At 41.6% G+C, this 19827-nt stretch overlaps 3 protein-coding genes across 4 annotated transcripts; 1 reads left to right on the top strand and 2 right to left on the bottom strand.

The window, feature by feature from the left end:
• Positions 1 to 465: 465 nt before the first annotated feature.
• On the bottom strand, positions 466 to 5875 carry LOC118785604 (coagulation factor VII-like). Its single transcript, XM_036540413.1, has 8 exons — positions 5796 to 5875; positions 5302 to 5465; positions 4723 to 4747; positions 4476 to 4589; positions 3440 to 3580; positions 3020 to 3147; positions 2747 to 2867; positions 466 to 2456 (listed from the first exon to the last, which is right to left on the bottom strand). Exons 1-8 carry the CDS (start codon positions 5851 to 5853, stop codon positions 1891 to 1893), a joined length of 1317 nt encoding a protein of 438 aa, XP_036396306.1. The 5' UTR covers positions 5854 to 5875; the 3' UTR covers positions 466 to 1890.
• Positions 5876 to 7261: 1386 nt separating this feature from the next.
• On the bottom strand, positions 7262 to 12999 carry f7l (coagulation factor VII, like). The gene is made up of 8 exons (XM_036540415.1): positions 12842 to 12999; positions 12421 to 12584; positions 11143 to 11167; positions 10843 to 10956; positions 9918 to 10058; positions 9516 to 9601; positions 8814 to 8934; positions 7262 to 7970 (listed from the first exon to the last, which is right to left on the bottom strand). Exons 1-8 carry the CDS (start codon positions 12924 to 12926, stop codon positions 7420 to 7422), a joined length of 1287 nt encoding a protein of 428 aa, XP_036396308.1. The 5' UTR covers positions 12927 to 12999; the 3' UTR covers positions 7262 to 7419.
• Positions 13000 to 14320: 1321 nt separating this feature from the next.
• Positions 14321 to 16957, top strand: creg1 (cellular repressor of E1A-stimulated genes 1). 2 transcript variants are annotated; one of them, XM_036540420.1, is made up of 4 exons: positions 14321 to 14632; positions 15593 to 15712; positions 15959 to 16157; positions 16256 to 16957. In XM_036540420.1, coding segments are annotated over exons 1-4 (612 nt in total). In that variant the 5' UTR covers positions 14321 to 14341; the 3' UTR covers positions 16258 to 16957. The 2 variants fall into 2 exon arrangements, with proteins under 2 accessions (XP_036396313.1, XP_036396312.1); XM_036540419.1 differs by having other exon boundaries at positions 16241 to 16957.
• Positions 16958 to 19827: the final 2870 nt, after the last annotated feature.

Below are 19827 nucleotides of genomic sequence, written 5' to 3'. Positions count from 1 at the left end.
ACCCCAGCGTCTGTATTCCGGGTACAGATGGGGGTACATTAAAATTCTGATGGTACAAGTAAAAAAACACTAAACTGAGCATTCTTTCTGCCACTGCCATACCTTTTTATTCATTTAGTATCATGATGCTGTAACATCGCCTCAAAATCAGATAACATCCTGTATGGAAAAGTCAAAAGCTGTCTACTGTGTATTAATTTCCACAAACATATGTTCAAAAGCATTGATAAACATTACATCATACAAGCATTACAGTATAATTTTGTGTAGGTCTTACACTCTGTATTTCCCTTTTCTGCTATTATAACTGACATTTTAGTTGACAAGGCTTGGTTAAGTTAAAAAAAAAACTCATAGATATTCATATGTAAATCCATACATAGAATTGAAGTGTTTTGACAGTTACACTTAGTGATTCCTTAGTGAAATGAACGCGTTGTAACTGTATTGGTACAAATCAAACGATAAAGTGAACCTTTTTCTCTAGCATATTTTTTTGCTTTCTCAAGCACATTTTAATAAATTTTTCTCCCCGCTAATAGAGGTGCAGAATGCATTTAGTTTAGCTAATAGTTGCTGAATTAATTGTCTCAAGCACTATGGATAGTATTCTCATGATGCCACAGAGGTGTCACTTCTTTATGGTTTGCTAGATCGCAAAGGGAGCAATAATATATGACTAAGAAAAAATTGTATTCTAACAGTTTTTCTATGCAATGATCCAAGAAACATATCAGCTAGTAAGTATCTAACTTGCACCTGCTTCTCACAGGCTCCTTGTAGATGCCGTTAGAAGCCAGCTACATGTAAATCTCACTACATTTAATATCTTTAACTATTATATAGTTGGAACCCTTAGATCCATAATAAATACACTTTCTTTGGTGTGTGAGATACTGTGAAAAATTTTGTTAGCGTAATATCGTTATAAACACTTTGAGTGGCAGAGCTATTTTTTTGAATTTATACATACTGACATATGGAGAATATATTATTTGTCCATGTAACTTGGCTTTCTTTTGTATTCTGAAAGCATACTTCCAGATATGCCTTTTTGTGGCATACTTTTTGAAATTGTTATGCAAATGAATTGAAATGAAAACACAAGCCAAGCAGATATACAGGCATGCATATACACACTGAGGTGAAATGAATGATGGGCAAATGTGTATAATGGAACATATAGTGATGCAACTGTGCAGTAGGAGAGATCTTTTTTGGTTTTCCTAGTAGTAAAAGAGGGTGCAGTGACTACATCAGTGTTCGTCAGTAAAATTACTGCCTTATCATGGGATTGTTTAACAAAGCAGGGAGATTTACACAGTAGAAATACTTTTACAGCAGTACAATTCACTGCTTGTTTCAGTTCCAAGCTATCCAGATGTGCTAAAATCTCATTGGCCTAGTTAAAGACAATACCCCTTGATGGAATAGTGTGGCATTAATATAAAATTCACATTTGTAGTATTACTTGTAATGCTTTTCAGGTTGAACAAGGTAGCAGTTTGCATTGCTACAACTAACAGATAGCATCAGAATCTCAATGTGATCAATTACTGCTATCCACACTGGATCAACCAAGGGCGAGGGTACTAATGTTTGTATTTTCTTTCTTTTGACACATTGACAATTGTTTCAAGTATCAACATCAAAGAATTCTATCAACAGAAGATATTTTAGGTAGTAAGAAAAGTAATTACTTGTATATTATTCTTTTTTATAACAGAGGAAACTGCATGTCTTTGAGAGACCAGAGTCACATCACACATGAAGTCATTCCAAGCATTCAAGTGTCAGATATATAAATAAAATTATTTAACAATTTCAGCAGAGCACAGCAATGTGTACCAGGCCATTTACTGGTGTAATACTGTGTAGAATGGATATATTTTAGATCCTAGTGCCATTGGTTGCTTGTCCAGCTGTGTGTTTGTGGATCCACTCCAGGTAGAGGGACACTCGTGTATATATCCCATAATTCCCTGGTCGTGCACAGCCCTTCCCCCAGCTGACAATGCCCAATAAGAACGAGGTGTTCCTGTACTTGGTCACCAGAGGGCCCCCGCTGTCGCCCTTGCAGGAGTCCTGCTTGCCCTCGATGTAGCCGGCGCAGAACATGTTTGTGGTGATGCTGACGCCGCTGTACTCCACGCAGTCCTGTGTGCGGATGCGCGGGACATCCAGTCTGCGCAGAAGGCGGGAGGTGGGGCCACCCTCGCTGCGCCGGCCCCAGCCGCTGACGGTGTGGAGCCGGACGGCCCACAGCTCCCGCTCCGCCATCTCCCGCTGCGGCAGGCAAATGGGCACGGCGTGCGGCGTGTACGTGATGGGCTCCTTCAGCCGCAGCAGGGCGATGTCGTTGTCTGACGTCTTCACCACATAGTCCTTGTGCATCACTATCTCCGCCACCTGGATGGTCTGCTCCGTCCCCTCTTTTACGTCAAGGTTGTGCTCGCCTGTGCAGGACAAGACAAATACAGCATGGTGCACAGCTCAAAAGCAACGTGTCTCAAGCCTACAAGCGCACAGTACAGTATAAAGACTGGAATAAACAGATCAGAATGCACACAGTGTAGATTAAAACCCTTAATCTAGATATTCATCATTTCCATAATTAGCACGTCACAGATATAATTGAAGCTTACTTGAACACAGACGGAATATTCCTAAGAATTCCAAATTAAAATAAGATAAAAAATTCTCCCAACCCAGAAGAAAACACACATGCAGACACACACATATGTACCTGCAACCACCTTCAGGTGCTTGACATCTAAATTCTCCAGGCAGTGAGAGGCAGTAATAATCCAGGTGGGTTTGTAGATCACGCCCCCACAAAAACCCTTATCCCCATACATCAGTAGCACCTGGAGCACAGAGAACAGTATAGGCGCCTAAGGTATAGCAGCTGAGAGGACACTACAGGCAACAGTGACATGGAGCTCTGTGGCCATCCAAAATACAGAAAACACTACCACCAAGCTGTAAAGAAGTGTGATACTTGTGATGGATCCTATACCTGCCAAGGACAGTGATCTTTCGGGCATTCAGTTCCCCCAACGATCCTAGCCCGAGGGTCATGCGGGGCGTCCATCTTGTCAGCAAGGCTCGCCTGTAGCACTGGGACCTTCCCACAGGGGTACACCTCTGGGAGACGGAGGGGAGAGGATTGGCACAGGCATGATCATTCTCATAGTTGACCACATGCAGTTATAGCTACAGTGACAACAAGTCTGATCATGCTCATAGTGAGCACACTGACAGCCACACAGCGGGTTTCAGACCAGGAATCCATCTACCCGTGACAACCTGACAAACACGCTAAAGACCTACTGCAGGTTCTACAGAATCCTCTTGTACACGAACCTCTTCTATCAGACATAGCTGTGAGAGTAACGGCTGAACAGATCTGTGAGTCTGTGGACTTGAAGGTTCCTACCTTGAGACAGGCAGTGCTGTCCATCTGTGTCCAGGCTGTAGCCATCCGCACAAGAGCAGGTGCGAGGCCCCGCTGACTCCTCACAGAAGTGTTCACACCCCCCATTGTCATGGAGGCAGTTGTCAGGAACAGCCTTGAACTCTGCAGAGCAGAGCAGGATTAGGAGTAGCTGGCTCATTGTCTCACCCCTATATGTACTATGATTACCATTTGTCCTGATAACAATATCAACAATAACAATATCAATGAACCCCATTTTCTCTTGTTGTGTGTGTTACCCCCATATTGACAACAGAAGACAAACACATCAATTATTTCAATATGCCTTCCAGTCCTGTACTGACCTGTACAGGGCATAACTGAAAATGCTGTTACCCACAGAGTCTTCATTCTATTATATTCTTTTTTCCACAAGGGGGGGGGGGGGGGGGGGGGGGGCGCTCACTCAAAAAACTGACTACCCATAGCCATCAATGTGTTCACCTCAATATATACATATACATATTCACCCCTAAATATACATTTTTCCATATTTTAACCACCAGGGAATAGAAGCCGTTTAGGGTACAGAAACAAAAAAGAATTAAAATGCATCAGTGGCATTTAGCAATAGCAACAGCAGCTCTATTATATTAAAATTGATGTACTATATGTAAATATGCACTGTGCTTATTGTATTCCTCCTGTTTTGCACTGCATGTCCCTTCCCAAACTGTGGAAGTGTGACTTAAGACTTAATCAGGGAATTTCGTGCAAGATGGGTGAGGTTAAACACTTTCATACTTTGGTGGTTCTATTTAGACCAAGCCTGCAGGGAGTAATGTCTATTACCAGCTTTTGACAAATATGTATGTAAAAAAAAAAAAAAAACTAGAAAGTGGATTCTTCTTGATCTAGGGAACAATACGGGACTATGTGAGTGGCCCTGCGGACACTTTTGTAACCAGGGCTTAGAGCTGAGCATCCCTGTTCACACTTAGGCTTCAATACTGGCTTTACCCTGGAGCTCATGTCAGATTCACAGGAGTCAAGTTACCTAGTTCACAGTTCCGGCCGCTGAAACCTGAGGGACAGAAGCAGGTGTAGGATCCTGATTGGTTAGAACAGGTTCCATTGTTCTGACACGGGTTGGAAAGACAGTTGTCTTGAACTGTAAAGATTCCAAATACAGAATCACACAGTATGAACTCATCAGTGGGCCCATTGCTAAAGGAAGAATGATTACATGTCTGCAGATCATTGGGTCACTACATTCCAGCAGTGAGGAATAATTAAGTTCTCACCGTTGTAGAGTTTCCAGAACTCTGCCTGTTGAGAGAAAAAAATCAGAGAATGATTTGATTGATACCTTGTATGCATGGGAGCACAGGCTGTCCTGCACCTACATGGATTGTATCTAAAATCAATGTTCTGGACCTATGTGTATGTAAGCAGAGGTCATGTTAGGCCTGCGTGTTTGAAAGACGCAGTTTCTCTGGACTTGTGTGTACATATTTACAGTTGAGCATTCCGCTGGAGCTCAGCTTTGAGCCCCTGAAGTGATAATGCTGTTTGACTCTTGAGTGCAGGTGCACCAGTAAAATAGCCCCAGTGAACAGAGTGCCCCTTGGCATAACGGTTGGGGGCAGATGTAACATTGTGATTAGGGAATTTGACCTGGAACCTACATGGAGCAATCATGCCAAATGAAGCATTTGGCCTGAATTGTTGCAGGAAATATATAGCTGTGTGAATGCATCATGCATTCAACGTAAGCCATGCAAATAGTCCTGGGAAGCGCTGCGTGCTACGGAAATAGATAATGTAATGCAATGTAAATATGCATGTTGAGTTTCTGAGGAAAGGTTAACGTGATGACGTACCGTGACCTGGTCATGCTCAAACACCTCCCGCGCCTCTTCATACGAGCACTGTTCCTCCAGACACTCCCTCTCCAGGTTCCCCTTCATAAGCTCCTCGAACCAGCCGGAATTGGCCCGCTTGATCCTGCTGAGGAGGCTGTGGGCCTGGTGTTGCCCCAGGAACACTGCATGCAGAGGTCACAAGAGAGGGAGGGGCTGCTGTGATCATATGAGCCTCTCTGCATTTTATTCTCACCACAACGATCACATTCTTTTTCTTAAATTCTATGGGATTTAAAAAGCAGGATATTAAATACATTTTTGGAAAAAAAAACAAAAACAAAACAAAACTACGGAACAGTACAGAGAGAGAACCACAGGCTTCACTTATTTCCTTCTGACACTACAGCTCTATTCACATTGTAAGTCTATCCTATGCATTTGGTCTCACTGTGTCTTCAGCATTGACAGACCCTGCGATTCCCTGTTCCACAGCCCCGCAGAGCCGCCGTTACCTGAGACGGGAGCAGAGAAGGAGAAGGCCAGCAGGAGAAAGACGATGCGTAGCCACATGGCGAACACTGACACAGCTCTGACAAATCTCTCCCTTTCTGCCTGGGGGTCCAAAGTCTGGCAAATTTTTTACTGGGTCCCTGAACTGGGCCCCTCCCCCAAGCTGTTCACTCCTCATAGGCACGCTGCAGGAACAGGCCTCTGGCACTCTGGCCTTATTCTATAACTCTGTTTATTTGTGTCTGGTCATTCTCCGCTATGAAACCCTGTTCATGTGTGTTTGGTCATGTTTCAGTCTGAAACCTTCTTTAGGTGTGTTTGGTCAGTCTCCACTGTGAAACCCTGTTTATCTGTGTTTGTCACTTTGTGATGCCCTTAAATATTGATCAAATATTGATCATAGCGTTCTAAAACATGTATTAATCTCAGGCTTATTCATTTTTTTTGTCTCAGACTGAAATGGATTTTCTCTAATACAATTTCAGAAACAATAAGGTTGAACATTTTACAATATATGAAAGCCCATTAGCTTTTACAAATTAGTTGAGACAAGACACACTAGTGTATTGAAAGTGGTGCTCTTTAATTGTGCTGTACCTCATGTGCATTTGAGTGTGTAATATACAAAATGAATTCCTACCAGATCAGAGAGTCTCAGTTAATGGTGTGATCATTGAGCAACACTAAAAGTCATTCAAGCATTATCAAGTATCAATAGTCAATCTCAATATATTTTATGTGATGAATCAACAATGATTCATCTTCAAAGAGGTAATGGTGAGATGGACAGGTTTTAATTTTTAAGTTTTTTGCATACAGCTGTTTTACTGTAGCCTTGTTAAGTCTGTCGAGTCTCACTTCTTCTTCTGATAACAGGTTTTTGAATAAACCACTTTCATGGTTGAGTCAGTTGAGTCTTGTGATATTTCCCGGTGGATTTAAAGTCACACAGCATCATCTTTAGCCTCCTGTTGTTTTTGATTCAGTTGTCTACCTTTTCACTCAATTTCACCCCTACAGACAACAGAACCATTGTGTTCTCAGCTCCATAAAGCTGTTCACAATGTTTAGTTGTGCATGTCAGTGCATTGTGCATGTTTAACACATAATATTTTATTTCTTCATTAGTTTACCTTTCTAACCAACTCTGCAGGTTTTATATATGAAAATTCGTATTGTTTATTTTTTCCTGGTAGTGTGCAACATTACACATTTTCTTAATATTTGATTTAACTGCATGAGAAATCAATTTTTATTCATTATTTCCATGCCTTATTTTTGTCTGTATAACAACAGATCTGGTAAATAAATTGCAAAAAAAAAAAAAAAACAACAACAACACAGTGCTGGTTAGGCCATCAAAACCGAGTCAGTAACTACTCTTCACAAATAAATATTATCACTTCAATTACATATCTGGTTGTTTTCTGTGTGTGTGTGTTTGTGTTTGTGTGTGTGTGTGTGTGTGTGTGTGTGTGTGAGAGAGAGAGAGAGAGAGAGGGAGAGAGAGAGAGAAAAGGACAGTGGTAGGTAACAACGTTCCCAAAAGATTTTTGGTGCGTTGAGTTCCACAGGATGTTTTTTTGGAAATGGCTGAGGAACCTCTTCATGAGCAAGCCACGCCCCTCACACAGTGGCCATAGTGTTGTTGATCCAGTCCAGGAAATTGGAGACTCGGGTGTAGATGCCATAGAAACCCGACTGGGCACAGCCCTTCCCCCAGCTCACCACACCCGTCAGGAACCAAGTGTTCTTGTAGCGGGTGACGAGGGGACCCCCGCTGTCGCCCTGGCAGGAGTCCTGCCCACCTTCCGGGAAGCCAGCGCACAGCATGTTATCGGTAATGTTGAGGCCAGTCTGCTCCCGACAGTCCTGCAGCGGGACGAGCGGGACTTCCAGTCTCTGTAGGCTGACGGACTCCAGGCCTCCCTGGGCCAGCCTCCCCCAGCCGCTCACGACCGAGCTACGCACAGCCGCCAGCGTCTGCTGGACAAAGCGTCTGTCTCTGGGTGGGAGGCACACGGGCAAGGCGTAGAGGCCCAGCGCTATCTTCGAATCAAGCCGCAGCAGCGCCAGATCGCTGTCCGCAGAGGAGTGGTTGTAATTCGGGTGGACGATTACCCTCACCACCCTTCTCACCTGCTCGGTGCCCTCTGGCTTGAAACGGATGTGCTCACCTGAGGATATGGGGAGAGAGGAACGGATGAGGAGACAGGAGAAAACAAGGAGGTACGTACTTAAGGAGGAGTTTAAGAGTAGGTGGGTGGATTTCCTGTTATCGCTTGCATCAAGTTCAAAACCTTCGTGCTGACATACAGGACAGTGGATGGGATAGACCCTTAATACCTACAGTTGGTCTTCAAACCATGTGTACCACCCAGATCACTATGCTCTGCAACCCTGGGGCAATTGACTGACACAATTCTGCTCTGGTCCCTCAGTGGCAGAACGAAATTCCCATAGGGGTCAGGGCAGGAGAATCACTGGCCATCTTCCGATGCAGACTGAAGACCCACCTCTTCAGACTGCATCTCGTTTCCACATAAAACCCCACCCCATAATACCGGACTTGTATTAGTTGTATTACTTGCTGCTCATTTTACGTATCGCAACGTGTTTTGGTTAATGATCTAGTGACTGCAATGTATGATAGTGTTTGCACTTTGCTTCCCTTAGTTTCTAGGCTGTCTAGTTAGGTAGGGCTTGAATGGTATTATGCTCACACACACTGGTCTGGGAGTGGAGTGTTGTTAGCCTGGTCTGACACTGTTGCTCAATTAACTTGAACGGATGAACTTCTGTTCTTTTGTTCTGGAAATTGCCCTGGATAAGAGCATCTGCTAATTGAATGTAATGTAATGGAATGGAAAGAAGGAGAAAGGGAGTGAGCGGAAGAAGGAGAGGGGAAAGCAAAGAGAAACCATTTTACAAATGGTGAATGCCTGATCCGCCACTCTGAAAATCCCCCCCAAAGGCCCCATTCCCTCCCCGTGTTTGCACTGGAGACAAGGTACACGCACCCACAGTGACCTGCAGCTGAGACACCTGGACACGCCACACGCAGTGCGCAGCTGTGAGGACCCACCCGGCATCCAGGATAATGCCTCCGCACATGTACGTTTTCTCATACTCCAGCATGGCCTGTGGAGAAGGTGAGAGGGACTTGGTGGAACCATGCCATGGGCTGGCAGTGTAGCGCAGAGCTTAAGGAGCAGTACTCGTAACTGAAAGGGTTATTGCAGTAAGTATCAAGTTGTATAATTGGATGACATTGTAAAAACCTGTAACTGATGTAAGTCGCTCTGGATAAGAGCACCTGTTAAATGCCAACAATGTAATGTAATGCCCTGTACCAAATCAAGAGGAACCCAGTGCAACAGAACCTAGATGTAAAAATTCATCTAGATGAATTTTTACTTGTACCATGTCAGAGTACCTGAACTACTTATTACAGGTCTACATAGCCTTCCTCAAACTGGATTGGCTAAATTTGTGTATATTCTATGAGATTAAATTTGATTAGATAAAATAGAGAGATGGACAGAAAGCCTGAGGGTCAGGTTGTAGAGATTGATTGGGCTGGTGGGATGATGATTCAGTATATGGCCTCTGTGGATGAATATATGAATAGGAGAATTGTGTCCGCTTTCATTGAGTCTTCTATGGACAGGCACAGTATGTAGTCTGTGCATGAGTTCACGGTGGGTGGGGCAGGTAGCTACCTGCCATGGACACTCCCCCTTGGGACACATATTGCCTTTCACAATCCTTGGGTTGAACTGCACCACTCTGCCACAGGGGAAGGGAACTGAGGCAGGGAAAGGGAAAGGAAGAAGGAGGGGGAAGAGAGACAACCAAAAATTACACATTGTAAGTTGGATATCACAGTGGTCCTTTTAGACATGGTAATGATAATTTGGGTATGGCACTGACTCTCTTGAGCATGATTTTGATGTTCTTTGGCATGGCATTAATACTGCTGGTCACAGTGCTGAAACTCATGGTCATGGTACCAATACTCCTGGTAATGAATACTCCATAGTAATGAAACTCTTGAGCATGCATGGCATTGATATTCTTGTGTGCAGCACTGAAACTCATGGGCGTGGTGGTGAGACACAGACCTTCTGGCTGACAGGAAGTGTTATCTTCACCCAGAGTGTAGCCTGGGGCGCACTCACATCGGGGGGGTGAGCCCGGTGCGTCCGTGCAGAAATGTTCACACCCTCCATTCTTATACAAGCAGCCAAAGGACTCCTGCACCGCTTGGGGTACAGAACACAAACATCAATCCATGATAAAATGCAACAGTAACAGCATTAAAATTAAACTAGAAGCTACAATTTTTTTTTTCTGTAATGGCACAAATACAATATTTGAAAAATCAGAATGCGAAGACTGTAGACTTTTATGTTGTGGAGAACTCCAAATTCCTTCCTCATGTCACAGTATAAAAGCATAGATGGACAGCATTATGAACTCCCAATCACACTTGTCTCCTGTCCCAACAGCTTCATATAGCAGCAGAGTGTGCAAAAAACAGCAATATATTTGAGCGAAGAACAATGGAAACAGCCAAAGCGCAGTACGATTCAGTCTGCAACCCTCAGTTTAAGCACAAATCCTCTGATCTCAAGTGTTATCCTTGAGACAGACTCCTTCTTCCGTTCAGTCAGTTAATTATTTATTTTCTTAGCAGACTCCCTTACTCAAAGGTGCTTGCATAATTTAGATATTATTAGACATTAAAACTGAATATTTGCTCTACCAGGTTAGGTTAAACACCTTAGTTGGGGATACAACATCAGTGTCATACACATATTACCCTAGTACCTGAAGCTGCAATCTACTGGTTACAAGTTTAGTCCTCTAACCTGTCCTCCACACCTGTCATTATTTTACCTGTGTGATATCCCTCCCCCTTCATCCTGCTACCTGTGTGCTATTCCCCATTATTTTATCCCTCCACCTTTCATTCTGTTACCTGTGTGATACTCCCCTCCCCCTATTGTTACTTGTGTGATATCCTTCACCCCTCCATTCTGTTACCTGTATGACAGTCCCGTCCTTCAAACCCACGGAGGCAGACACAGATGTAATTTTTGACCTGGTCCACACACGTGGCCCCATTCTTGCAGGGACCAGATTCACACTGATCCTCCTCTATGGAGAGACATTGGTGAGGACACAGAACCCCCCAATGGAGGAAGTACAGTGAATGATCCAACAGAACAGAACAAAAGAGGCTCTGACTGACCCAGTTTGTGGATATGCACTCATGAAAGATCTTATTAATCTACCAAAGCTAGTCTATAATGAAGAAAATGTGAAAAAACTTCAAAAACATACCTGCGTAATTCCTCCAGAACTCTTCCTGTAAAAAAAGTAGATGATTTGGTAGTTGCCACAGTAAGGTGGTGATAATCGGCCAGATTTAGCCAAATTTTCAAACAGAGATGCTACTGCTATTGTCAGCAATGCCTGTCCAGATCAATATTCTTGTAATGACAGCGCTGGCAGCAAGTTGGGTAGGAATTAATCTTTGATCAGTTGACAGTGTAACAATGGTGTCTGTGGGTCAGGACGCAGGACCCCAGCCTCATTCTCTCTGAGAGAGCATTTACAGCATTGCCATGGATCATCATCATCATCATCACAGAGCATTGCTATTAATGGGAGCACAACACGAGATATCCCAGAAACAGACCACAGGTATATCCTTTGAGTTACAGCGATAATTTGTAAACAAATTTATGATTTAAATTAACTGAGAAAGTAAATATATGAAAATATGTAGCAATATGAATGACTCATAAGGAGATGTCAACTATTTTCAACTATCATTTTCATGGTTCTCTACAACTTAAGATATATGCAAACAAGTAGTTAAATCTATAGTATCAAAACTCAAAAAAATTTATTTCAGAAACCATTCATCTCCAATCCATCCTACAAGGCATTACAGTGGATGAGAAAAGACAAATATTATATTTACAAATACATATGAAACTTTAAACATATACCAAAATAGTCACAGAACAAATATACAATTATTTAATTTGCTATAATTATTAGGAATGTTTTATTTGCTATAGCATTGACTTATAACATTGTTACTATATTAGTATTTGTGTGGATGCCTTCCCCACATAGGCCTAGTAAATAAATCTTTATTTTTCTCATAATCACCCCATGTCAGGTCTTTTGGTATTATTGGTATTTCAACATGAATAAAAAAGCACCTTTTCCCTGGGGGGTTTTTATATCTGATTAAATACTTTTGTGCTGGGCATTTGTAGTAATACACACCAAAAAAAATGGTTACACACCTCCCACACCCACTTGGTGCAATTGTTCAGAAAAGCAAGGAGGAAAATAGTGGACATAACACAAGTGTTCTTTTTCTATGTCTGTGCCATGCCAAAATGTCGTATGCTTACTTTTGTGTTTAATTATTTTAATTATTGTTGTTTTGCACCCTCTAAATAGAGCCCAGTGCATTACATCTAAACCACCTATTTGGCAAACAGTAATTACTAAGTAGTGAAAAAGGAGATATTTTATCAGTGTTCAAAGGAGAGTAGTTCTGCATTACACTCAATGGTTGTATTTCTGCATTACACTCACCAGGTTTTCAGGGAATGAGAATATTTCTCGTGCCTCCTCGTAGGAACATTTCTCCTCCAAACACTCTCTCTCGAGATCTCCCAGTTTGAACTCCTCGAAAAATGAGTTGGCACGCCGTGTTCTGTGCAGGAGTACTCTACTTGCCTCTGGTCTGTTCAGGAACACTGGGGTTGGAAGCCACGGCCAAAGGAAGGAAACATCAGAGAAAGGAGGCAGATAGACGGACGGACAGGCACACTTTAAACAGTGTCAACCCTGAACACATCCATTACAAGCAGACCACATTCAGGTACAAATGATCAAGAACGGTAGAAAAGCCCTTTTAGAGACTTAGCCAGGAGCTTCCGGTTTGTGATGTCCCAGTGAGCTTGTATGTTATACCAGGCTCCAGGCCATTACAATGGATAGGTGTCAGACTTACCTCCATGAGTCCCAAGGCATGTTAATATACAGCAGAGAAACAGGAGCAGGCAGAGAAGTGTCACTTTCTGTGTGTTGAACTCCATTACTCCTATTACAGGGCCTCTAGAGGAGGGCTCAGTACAGTGATCAAAGTTCGTTTGTCACACACAATGTGGGCAGTTGCATGTTGTCCATCGATATATAAGGGTTGAGGACACTTTGCCCATGTTCTGATTGCCAAATCATGAACACTTAGCGGCAGAAGGCATCATTTCTGATGTCACACTGTCAACTAGCCAGTGAGGAAATTTGTTTAAACTCAGCAGAAATAATACAGCATGTAGCATAGATGAGAACAGATTTGATTATTGATAAATACATTTTAGTTAAATTTAATTACATTTAACTATTTAACTTGTAGTATAATAATATCAACTTCAGTATATAGGCTACTGAAATCGTGTTAAAACCATGCCTAAGAGGAGGGTTATGGAAAGAGGGATGGAAGAAGGAGAGAAAAAATAGAATGTCAGGAGAACACACATGAAAAACACGAGGAAAAGGACAAAGGATGCAAGAGAAAAGATGAGAAAAATGATGAAAGCCCTAGTGAGGGAATAGCCAGAGATTTCCTCAGTTGGTATTGCGGCAGTTACAGCAAAACGTTAACATTTATGTAGAAATAACAGGAGAACATTTGACGGGCAACTCCACCTGGCTGTGAGAGGCCACTGTCGGACGAACTGCACAGTAAACGGTTTAGTCATCTGCGCTCATAGTCCTCCTGTCCAACATACTGGATATGGGCTTTAGAATATTATAAACTGAAAGCAATGCCGAAAGGATCGTTTTAATTGTGCATCATATGTGAAAAGAAATATTATCACAATGCAAACTCATGTAATATCTACATAATCTGATTGCTTATTTGTTAATCTGTTTGCTTATTTGTTAATGCAGGCATGTATCGTTTTCATATTCACAATAGGTAGGTTTGTACACACACTATTATTTCAAATCTGTAAAATGTACAAATTTGAACTAACACTCCCCTCCCCCGCGGCTAATCTCGTTGCAATTGATATGTTGTCAAACCTCTTCCGTTCCAGGTATGTCGCAAGACTGTCTGTCACACCTTTTTTGTATAATATACAATATTAGTCTTTTTATTAATTTTTATATTAATTTTCTTTTTATTAATTTACTAATTTATTAATTTTATATTAATATTAATTTTAGTCCAAGCTTCGAAGCTTCCAACGTTGTATAACACAAACATATAATGGAAAATCTACAATATTTTGCCGTTTCCTTGTGTGAGGTCAATGTTTCAAGCCGAATGACACAACAATCAAAATTGTGTAACATGAATTAATACTTGCTTTAGTTTAGCTGACCACACAAATTGCCCAATATCGGAAACTTTTGCTGTCACATGACTTTCTCGTCGTGCGGTCATGTGACCACATCCCAAATAAACAAGAGTGATCACGTGGAACTCTCAGTGCCAAGACGGAAAATGACAACTAACATGGCTCCGACAGCAGTACTGACCATTCTTTTTGTGGTGCTTCTTGCCTTCCCGTGCAATCTGCACAAAATTCCTCCACACGAAGATGTCGCTAGGGTAGCAAGATTCGTCGCCAACCAGTGCGACTGGGCATCGATGGCTACAATTTCCACCCACGATCCCATCAAAGGACAGCCTTTTTCCAATGCGTTTTCCGTGAGCGACGGCCCAGTCGGGTATGGTTCTGGTGTGCCTTACATGTACCTGACCCTCATGGAAATCTCAGTGCAGGATCTGCAGGTATGTAAAACAAGCCGTCATGGTATCACCACAACTGTTTAGTTAAATGAATAGTTAGACTGCCAGTTCGTCACCACGGTGTGTATTCCTTTCGGATGAGACAAACTGTAATGTATTCTCGCCGGTGATTGTTGCATAGCTGGCTGGCAGACTGTTTGGGTTTGCGTCTTACCCCCATGCTGTAAGCATTCGTAGGCTATCATGGCATTGCTAGTGAAAGCTGCACATTTGCGTTTAAGTTGGACATATATATAATTTCCACAGATCTCAGGGTTACTACCTCCGTACTATGGCGACTTAAGTTTCATTTCAAATCGTCGCAGTTAACCTTAGGTGACCTTGCGCTTGAGATCAGTTTTATAACTAAAATTAAGTCTTCTGAAACACAAACCTCTCTGAACTTATGTTCCTGGATATAATCGTTTAAACACTGTAGAAGTCGGATGTGCAAAATCTAGAGATGAGACTGACGGGTCAGGTAGACACGAATAACTTTTGAATAACTTGTGTAACGTGCACCAGTTCTTTCTCGTGACAGATTGATAAGAACGCAGCTGCAGCCTCATGATTACGCCTCTAAACATGTGCGATGACGCAGCATTTTTCTCCCTCGCTGACAGCTGCAAAATGCACGTCTTACAGTTTTATTTAAACTGTAAGACGTTTCGCTGTTTCGCAACTTTTTCTATTGACTGTCACGATACTTGCATATGGCCGGACATTTGCTTCTAGTTCTATGCTTAGAATATGTGTATGTGCTTATTACGCAGATTACAGACTGTGTACATGTTTTTGATGTAGATGTGTTGATGTGTTTATTTATGGGTACATGTAAATGTAAAGCAATTAGGTGTGACTTTGGGGTTCCTTTAGCTTATCCTCTTTGTGTTTATATCTGCATGTGTGTGAGTTTATTTATTTGTGGGTGTGTGTTGATTCTCTTTCATTCGCTTCCCTCAGGTGAATTCCCAGGCCTCTCTCTCCATGTCTCTGGCTCAGACAGACTTCTGTAAGAACGAGGGCTACGACCCCCAGAGCCCCCTGTGTGCTCACATAATCTTCTCTGGAACTGTGGTAGAGGTAAGAGTACACACCAACACACTGCACACCCCAACTCCAGTCACTCCACACACTCACAACACACCCTCACTGTCACTCTCCTCCACAAACTCCAGTGGCCTACATCCTCAACAACAGTCTTGTGCCATGATATGCAGGTGTTGTCTGTTGTAGTTTTTCAGGGGTTGGGGGTGTTAAGGTGAGGTCTGTTGTGGTGTGTTCCACGAGTGGAGGTATAATGGTGTGGTCTGTCATGGTGTGGTCCAGGTGAATGGAACAGAGGCAGTAACAGCCAAGAAGGCTTTATTTGGACGACACCCCGAGATGGCAGACTGGCCCTCCGACCATAACTGGTTCTTCGCCAAAATGAACATTACACAGGTGTGGGTCCTGGACTATTTTGGAGGAGTCAAGACCGTCACCCCAGAGGACTACTTCAAGGCCACGCCTTACAAGAGCTTCCACTGTGAGTTAGACATCCCTAGTGTTTCCCCTAGTTTTCACAAAACACTGCTCATTAGAACTTTTTGAACAACTGTTTGATTAAAGCATTTTTATTTTCAGGATGACACTATCTTGGACTGGAAGCTGTGGAGCAGAGGGATCCGAAAGTGTTTGCAGTCTCTGCATGATCAGCAGCAGTGATAGGCAGCACTACCATCACTGACCAAAGACTGCTATTATATACTACTAAAGAACGTGTGTCAGAGCACAAGAATGGCTTCTCATATGGCTGCTTGAAATTTAAGCAATAATGAAGAACTGCTTATTGCGTTTTTGTGTGTGTTGAGAAATCAGTTCCATGGCAGAATGATATTGAGTTTCATTTCCGTCTTCTGCATTTTAGGCCCAGTTAAACTACTGCAGTCACTACAAGCAGTGTGGTGTTCTAACCATAAGAGGGGGCTCTTGGTACAAACTTGTACAGACTAATTTTGTAAAAAGGAATTTATGCTGTCAGGAAATGACACATTTTTTATCCACAATGAATACATATTGTTTATACACTTATTGTTTTTCAACATGGCACTTTACTAAAGCAATTTATGAATAATTTACTTGCTTAACTTGTTATGATGCAAAATCTGAGATAAATAACCCTGTTCTGTTTAGGTGTTACACCTCATGGTTTCAGAATGTGATCTATTTGCAGATGAAATGTACTCAGGGTACTAGTTTTGTAAAAACCCTAGTTTTATTTGTAAAACTAAGATTTTTTTACAAGGACGTTGCTCTGTATTCACAAGCTGGTTCTGTTCAATCACAACCCCATTATACTTTTTTTAAATCAGAATAAAATTAAGGTATGTATATTTGTCTCTAATTGACTGAAATCTTTAGTGATACCAACAGCTTGCTAAAAGAGCAGGGAAGAATCCTTGATAGGTTGAGACACAAGTGTAGTGGAACTTTGTCAGCTTTTTGGTATGAAGATGATGGATCTGAGTCCCTCTGGCACAGGTTACAGAAGAATGGCCACTATGTTGTAAAAATGTATTCCGTATACGTGAGTGGTTTTATGCTACTTAAGTCTGTGATGGATGGAAGTGAAGTTACAGTGAAGTTTGGGGCTGAGCCAAGGGGTCCAGGTGTGTAACTGCGTGGGATGGTCATTGCATAAGAATCATCTTTTTTGGAATAGCTGTACAGGGCGAAAATGTCACACAGGGCTTCCTACAGTCAGTTGTGCACTCTCACCCTGACTGGCAGTTGAGTCAAATCGTGATATACACAGAAGCAAGTGTATTAGTTCGGCTGATATAATCTAGGAGTGGTTAGCTGCGTGGTTTTCAGTTTCTGCAGAGGAGAGATGGGTGCTCATTTCACTAGCGTGTTCTGTGATTAGTGCAAATGCAGGTGTTGCTTACCACACAAATAGAAAGCCAGAGAATAGTGGCTCCATGCTTTGAAGCCTGTTTTAGAAAGGCGGTCTGATGGCATGCCCTCAACAGTAGTCATTTTCTGTAAATGCGGTGTTGGTAATGACAGGACATCAGACAGAATTCTAGAGTGTGAACCCTTGGGACACTGACCTCAATGAAATCCACACGGAGTACACTATCTGCTAAATGTAGAGTTCATGAAACATTAGTTCAATGCAGGTAGAAGTGCAGACATGTGATGAAAAACAAGTGGATAGATTTATTGGTATATTCATCAAAATCCTTTGCGGGAAGTGATATGCCTTCCAAACCAAAGCACCATGTTCCTCACTGATAAACTCATGTATCAGGACCACTAGGCTGGCAGGACCTCTATGGTGACAGATGTTCTTATGTGTGGCACAATTCAAAACAACTTGTTTTTCTGGGAGAGCACAGACATGTTCAACAGAATTATAGAATTGAGAATAACCAGGACCTCAAAACCAGTCCATGTGATTGTGAGCTCACCACACATGAGTCCCACGAAGCCTTATCTTCCCAGCATTTGCAGAAGACACGATGATCATTGTTACAGCATAGAGCAGCCGGTTCACTTCTGACTGGAGTTGCTTTTTCAGGGTCTAAGTGTTGAATTTGCTGAAACAATGGGCAAGCAAGAATTAATGTAGCATACTTTTAAAACAAATCTGAAATGTAGAGAATATTTATGATAAACTCAAACATTGACTGTTGCCTTGAGCAGCCTTGGAGTATATCTGTCTGCACAGGAAACTGAGAAAAGCTTAAGCTAAGGTTAAAATCCAAAATGTTGCCTTACATGACCATTACAAATGTATAATATCCTACATGAATAGCAAGCAGAAACCAATCAAATAATAGTAATAATAAAAAAAATCTTTTTGCTGAGCCCTTCCCCTGCTTCAGCTCTGACTCCAGGCCCTAATTTCAGTCAGGTAACAGAAACTAATAACCTCCTGAAAACAGCTGCAGATAACTTCATTTCTTTCACAGCACAGCAGTTTCCATATATTCTAATACTAGTAACTCAAGGTTTGTGGTTAAGAGGAAAAACTACTAGTTAATTGCATCAGCAGTTTCATACCTAATTGCCTGAAATTGTGACAGTTCAACAGTCATCAAAAATCTTCAATGAATATTTAGTCAGGGTTTTATATAAAAAGTACAATACTTGCAACTTTCCCACCTAGTGATCACTATGAAAAAATAATGTACAGTACCATGTGCACAGTAATGTACTATATAAACTACTATTATCATCAACAACATGCAATTATCTATACATAACAGTTAAGTAAACTTCAAGATTCATCATCACATATACATAATATGTTCTGGTCAGACACAGACTTTTCCTTTTGTTAAAATTTTGTGTATATATAAGCCTATTCACACACCCAATTTAATTTAAACGTGTTTAATAAGTTCAAAGTCAATTTTCCTGTGCAGCTATTATCGGATTGCACACATTCTCATAAATGTTTTGTTGTTTGTTTTCACATTTGTCCTCTGTGGTTGCAAAAACACTTTACTTTGTGAAAGTGCTGCTCCCATTATGTGTGAGATGTCTTTTTTTTTCTTTTTCACGCTGCAAAAATAGTTCTCCTTTGGTACTGGTATTACAATGTTGCAAATGCTGTGCTACAGCCGAATGCATTGCTTGTGCCGGACACACCATTTTGATGACTAGTCAAACGGTGCAACTTTTTCGGAAATGTAGTGGACAAACTAAATCTTTCTTTGCCTTACAAGAATGTTTAGAAATCACAATATCAAACTACGAATAATAACAGGTACAGTAAAAACTGTAACACATTTATTATTAACACATCTTTTCACAGTATCGCAGCTTGGACTACATAACATGTTGAAAAGAAAATATTTTTATATTGACAGTATCATATCAGCCATTAAGGTGTATTTATGCCCATAGTTGCTGACTGGCGTGCGTCCTTCTCTCTATTGATGCAACTCAGAAATACTTACATAGTTACCACACACAATCACAACAGCAACATTGCCCTCAAACTTATGTTTTTTTAAGAGAGCGACATATTTCTTTTTTAAAAAAATGTGGAAAATTGTACTTTTCACACAACTCACTTCATTCAATCTGCACTGAAAGTTCATTTCCACATGTAGCACTTTAATTTTTAAACGTTCTTTTCTTGAAGGTTCAGAAATGTAAGGCAGCATACTAAATGGTGTCTTTACTTTGTAATACTACTCTGC

The sequence above is a fragment of the Megalops cyprinoides genome, chromosome 11 (genome assembly GCF_013368585.1).
Source record: "Megalops cyprinoides isolate fMegCyp1 chromosome 11, fMegCyp1.pri, whole genome shotgun sequence".
In the NCBI taxonomy this organism is placed as follows: Eukaryota; Metazoa; Chordata; class Actinopteri; order Elopiformes; family Megalopidae; genus Megalops; species Megalops cyprinoides.
Note: the sequence above shows the minus strand (reverse complement) of the source record. Positions and strands in the feature narration are given on the sequence as shown.